General features: G+C 37.8%; 1 protein-coding gene across 1 annotated transcript; it reads right to left on the minus strand.

Annotated features, from left to right (window-relative positions):
* Positions 1–1,718: 1,718 nt before the first annotated feature.
* si:ch211-132e22.4 (psychosine receptor) lies at positions 1,719–2,618 on the minus strand. Its single transcript, XM_056471477.1, has one exon. The coding sequence runs from the start codon at positions 2,616–2,618 to the stop codon at positions 1,719–1,721; it is 900 nt and encodes a 299-aa protein (XP_056327452.1).
* Positions 2,619–6,000: the final 3,382 nt, after the last annotated feature.

A 6,000-nucleotide genomic window follows, 5' to 3' on the forward strand; every position in this document is an offset into this window, starting at 1 on the left:
AAAATGTGATTTTATCCATAATTCAAATGCCATTACCATGTGACTAATCAACAATATATTACTAGTTTCATGTTGCTATTGTTACAACTTAAAAGTTCATAGCTGACCTTGCTATAGGTCAGCTGTGCAAGTAGACGTTCCACTTGCGAAAGACGTTCCACTATTGCACACTGTGTTGGCATTTGATCGATTCACACATTAAGTTGTGGATATGTCATCATAAATTACTGGAGATGATGTTTCAGATTTTTATGTGGCTCTGACATGAGTTGATCCTTTGTTTTTATTGACGTTTACATTTGCATTCAGCAACTACTCACAATAACACCAGTCTGTCAGAAATTGCGCCACAGAAAATGGGACTCATGTCACGTGACTTAACCAAAGCACATCATTGGCTAAACTAAGGTCTTCTCTTTCCAACAAAAAATTAGAACGTTGGTCTTAAAGAAACAGTGGCAGGGAAATGAACATAAATATCATGTTGCCATGGCAACACCATGCGGTAGAGGGTTAAGTGGATAAAGCATAAAACAATGAAATTGTCCCCAAAACAATCTCAAGAATTGTGTTGTTTCAGCTCATTTTAAATAAGCAGTTTGAACAAGCAGCCAAATATTTTTTTGAAAAGCCACTTGAAACATACTGATTCCAAAGATTTGAAACATGAAAGCGAGCAAAAAGTTTTCAAACACTCCTTAAAATAAGCCTTAACAAATATAAAACTATCGGTCCAATGAGAATCGAGTATTCTGTTTCAGTTGAAAGTACATCAACATACTAAAATATACCAACTTCCGGTTCTCACATACTTATAGTTCACTCAAGTTCTGACATTACTCACCCTTGACAGTCTGAGTCTCCTTTTTTGTTCTGTTTAACACAAAATAAGATATTTAGAAAAATGTTGAAGAAGAAGCGGTAACCATTGACATCCGTAGTATTTGTTTTTCCTATGATGGATGTCAATGGATACACATTTCTAACTTTTTAAAAATAATTTTCCTTTGTCTTCAACAGAACAAATAAAAAACAAACTAACAAAAAACAAAACGAAACAACGACAACCTCAAACAACAAATCAAAGGGAGAGTAATGACAGAACTTTCAGCTTGTGGTGAAATTTCCCTTTAAAAAAGACATTCTAATGCAGGGGTGGGCAAACTCGGTCCTGGAGGGCCGGTGTCCTGCACAGTTTAGCTCCAACTCTAATCAAACACACCTGAACAAGCTAATCAGTATCTGCAAGATCACTAGAAATCTATAAGCAGGTGTGTTTGATTAGAGTTGGAGCTAAACTGTGCAGGACACCGGCCCTCCAGGACCGAGTTTGCCCACCCCTGTTCTAATGTATAGAGAAAACAAATGAAAACTGTTACACTTTATTGTTTTAATACTTTGACACAAAATGCGGTTCCTCAATTCATTCATGTTGTGCCAACACAAATCGATTAAGTTAGCTTAACAAATTTAAGTGGATTGAACATAAAACAATGAAGTTGTCCTCAAAAAAATCTCAAGAATTGTGTTGTTTCAGCTCATTTTAAATAAGCAGTTAGAACAAACAGCCAATTTCTTTTGTAAAAAAAAACCCATACTGATTCCAAACATTTAAAACAACATGAAAGCAAGCAAAAAAGTTTTCAAAACACCCAAAAAATAAGCTAAAATAAACTAAAATAAGCCTTAACAAATACAAAATCATCAGTCCAGTCTCCTCAGAACAGAGTTAAAGTCCCTGACACCGTTTCCACCGTGTCATTATCCACAGTCTGCACTTCCTCCTGTGTGTTTGTCCTCCTCGCACAGCATGGAAAAGCCTTTAAAATGTCAGCCATTCCATTGGTGAGAAGGACCGAGAGCAACGGATCCACCAGTGGACCGAGATACAACAGAAGATCAGACACAAGCCCCAAATAATAGACATAAGAGCCTAGAGACAACGCGGTGAGCAGCGTATTGAGGACAAACGGCAGATAAAGCATGGTGTAATTACTTAAAATCACCGCCTGCATACCCAGAATCTTATTTCTGTTAGACACGCATGCAGGACGTCTCGTACACCACAAGGCCCTGAAGGAATCCAGGAAGAAAAACACAAGGAAGGGCAATGGGAGAAGGAGAGAAATGGCAAACAGGATGACATATCCTTGGTAGGCCAGGAAGAGTATTGCGAATGGAGCCGCCCAGATGGCCAAAGAAATCATGCTGGACTGCTTGAGTTTGACGCAGAAGGCATTATATTGGGGACAGGTCACCAGCAGGTATCTCTCCTGAGCCACGCAGACCAGAAACACGATGTTGGAGATGATCCCGAAGTAGAACATCAGGGAGGATATGTCCATGCTGGACATGCTCATGTGTTGGCCGTCCCCCGTTGAGGATTTGGGCCGTCCGAGGATGTTGAAGATGTCAGACGCGAGCAGGCTGATAAGGTAAACCGGAGCTGCTTTGCCCGTTTTGGCTTGCATGCCCATGAGGTAGATGGAAAAGCCGATGCTAGGAAGCCCAACCGCGAATGTGATCCATCGGATGATCTCCTGGACGTTGTTGATGCTGATGGTGCCATTGTTAAGAAGCGTCGTGATATTATTGACCAGTATTCCCGTGGTCTCCATATGCTGGAGGATTGTACTGGTTCTAGTTTTGTTCAGCTTTGCGGAAAATATAATGAATATGTCCCAGTTGATGCGGCTGGTCGTGCGCCATGTCAGAAAGTAATGTGGTAAACAGTTTTTGTTGGAGGAAAATAAAGAGGGCACGTTTATTCAAAGTTTCGGTTATCACGGCTTTTATGGCTCTTCTGTAAACTGTTCCAGTAAGCTCTTTCATTGCTGGTTTGTCAATGCAAATATGTTCTATCTACAGCATGGAAGCTCTCTTCTGAAGCACGTCTGTCTCTGTGAGCTGTGAGAAGTTAGCATATTTAAAAACGCAAGCAATAATTGATGACAAGACCATAAAATTATAAGATCACGCTTTATTTTAAGGTACAATATATTCTTGTACTCATTAGATATTAGTGGTTATTTATTAGATACTCATTCATCAGCTACTGGTACTTATTCATTAGCTATTAGTGCTAGTTTTTACAAGTAACATTTCCCATTTTTGCCATTGTGTTCTATGTGGAGCTCAGTTCTGATTATGTATTTTAAGCTTGAGTAGTACAGTATATACTTTTATATAGTAGTTCACTCTATGGGACAATGTATTATTTGATAGGTAGTAGTATTTCATTTTTAGATACTATTACATAAAAATACTAGAACTTAATCATTTGGGCTTTTCAGACTGCGAGTAACCCTGGGTTATTGTGATTTTAAACACCAATTTTAACCCTGGGTTTCACACCTGATATTTGAAGCACTGCATTTTACCCAGGGCTATGAAACCCTGTTCTGGAGCAGGGTTAGCACCAGTTTAGTTTTTAGATTCAGTGTATCCTGGATTTAAAATGACCCAGGGTTAATAATTTCAAGTGTGAAAAGTCCTAGTAAATACTACTAATTCCTCAGATATCTACTACATTGGGTATTTTGAATTTTACATGCTAGTTTTAATTTTATTATTAGATGCTACCAGGGGCGATTTTAGGGTTTTCATTTTAGGGGAGTCAGCTCCATATGAGAAAAAAAATTATATATATATAAAACCCTAATGTATTTATAAGTAATAATTAAATAATAATCCACTTAAAAATGTTTGACTAACATGGTAGGATTGTTTGCTAAACTAGCAGTATTCCACTGTATTGTTTAGATGTGCATAGTCACTTGAGTTCTGAATGAGCCAAATAGGCTCAACAAACCTGTTTACTGTAGTAAAAGCCACTTTATATGTTAAAGTACAGTTTTTGTTTCCATGTATTTAATATATAAAACTGCTACTTTTCTAATTAAATGGCATACATATAAAAATATTTTTTTTTAACCTACAGGCTAATTCACATATTTCACGAACTAAATCATAATATTAAAATAGGAAATATTTTTAATACAAGACAACACATGATGTTTCTATCTCTGTCAGTGACTCTGATAGTTAAAATGAGTACATTCACTAAGTGGTTCTGTCGCTTTAATACTTTCTGTGCATGACTGTGGTATAAATAATGCCACATGCACTGTTATGTGTTTTATAATGGTAGTTCATTTTGAAATAAAAATAGTAAAATGTTTGTTAAGAGTCACATTTTCGCTGGAGGAAACAATAGATTGGAAACTCGATTGCTCCTATCTGACATTGGGGTACAAGTGATACAAGTGTATCCATAGCAAAAAAGCATATTTTAAAACAATTTATTGATAAACACACACCTTGTTCTTTCTCTGCACAGCTGTGGTTTGCTGATAAAATGAAAAAGGAAAGTTGGGGAGGAGCCGAATTCTGTCGCCGTCTTCATATCAAATTTAAAGGAGACAGAGGCGATAATTTGGTCTATAGTTTATGAGCTAATCGGAAAAGTTTTAAGGGGGCTAAGTATAAATATAGGGGGGCTACAGCCTCCCTAAAATAGGCCTAGTGACGCCCATGGATGCTACTCAGCAGTGATCTAGTCCTTATAGATCACTGAAGGACATTTACCATCACCCGAACTGCAAATCTGCCACTGAACTGTACTAAATTTCCCATCAGACACCTCACACACACACCAGTTCCAGATCCCCCATGATTGCACACAGCTGAAGCTTGTAAGGGCTAATGACCAGGACTATATATACAGCTCATATTCTAACACACATTGCTGAGTCTAGTTGCAGTTTGTAACACTATGAAGCGTTCTCCTTGTTTAGTCTTTCCGTGTTCTTGACCCTTGCCTTGTTTCCTCGTTTATGTTGTTTTGCCACCTGTGTTGACCTCTTTACCTGTGACCTTAATTATGCTTTTTGGACTACCATTTGTTCCTGTTATTTGTCGTTTGTTCCTGTTTTGACCATTGCATGCCTGACAATTCTTAATAAAGCTGCATGTTGGATTCTGAACTCCATTGTACCCCAACTCCCATTGGGTCCTCTACCACTAGTCAACAGCCTGTAGTATAAGTTAAAACATTTTTTAAAAATAAACATACATTAAAACAAGCAATTATTGGCATAATAATTTATTTAAATTAATTCACTCACATTATGTATACATGTAAGATGGCAACACATTCAATGATACTTTAAGCAACGGTGTGCGTTTGACACAGTTAATAGGTTAATAACTTACACGATAGTAACAGAGCAAACCACTGCTGACTTAAGAACAGTTGAATACTGACAATCTCATGTAGCAAATATACAACAGTTACAGTTAAATATTGTCTACTGTCCTCTTTATTGTTGTTTTGCCTTGTCCCTGCTGGGACTTGTTTAATCATTCGCTCTAAAAGGACAACTGTATTTCCTTTACAAAAGCACAATGGTGTGGCACGTTGAGGCATTGCAGTCAAGCACACAAGGCTGTTAAATCTTTAGCTGTTATGGTAAATGTCAAAAGGGAACAGGCATATTTTCTGGACCGTTTTGTGTGTATGAATATAATTAAATAAGAATTAGGGTGTGTTTCCATCAAGTTGGTGTGTTCACACCAGACACGGATGAAGCGTGAGGGATTTACATGTTAAGTCAATGCAAAGACACGATAGACATCCTGCGGTGTGGAATTAAGCATTTTGGGTGTTTGACACTCAAAAGGCATGATTCAAATGAATTGCTCGAGTTGAAAAATTTGAACTTTGTCGAAAATTCGCACCGTGTTAAGCAATCAGGAGATCTAGTAGTGTCTAGGAGTTCTAGTAGTGGCTGTTATCCAGATTAGAGCTGAAGATCGTCAGGTTCAGGCTTAATTTCTATCATTTTACACAAGGTTGGGCCGGGCTCGGGCTTGTGCTCTGGCTTGCGCAGTGAATGAACAGTCACGTGATGCATTTCGATTAGCGCGAGGAAGTAATCAACTTGTTTGTTACAACATCAGAATCCAATAGTGATTCCAATAGTCATCCAATATTCAATA

Source organism: Danio aesculapii, chromosome 13 (genome assembly GCF_903798145.1).
Source record: "Danio aesculapii chromosome 13, fDanAes4.1, whole genome shotgun sequence".
NCBI lineage: Eukaryota > Metazoa > Chordata > Actinopteri > Cypriniformes > Danionidae > Danio > Danio aesculapii.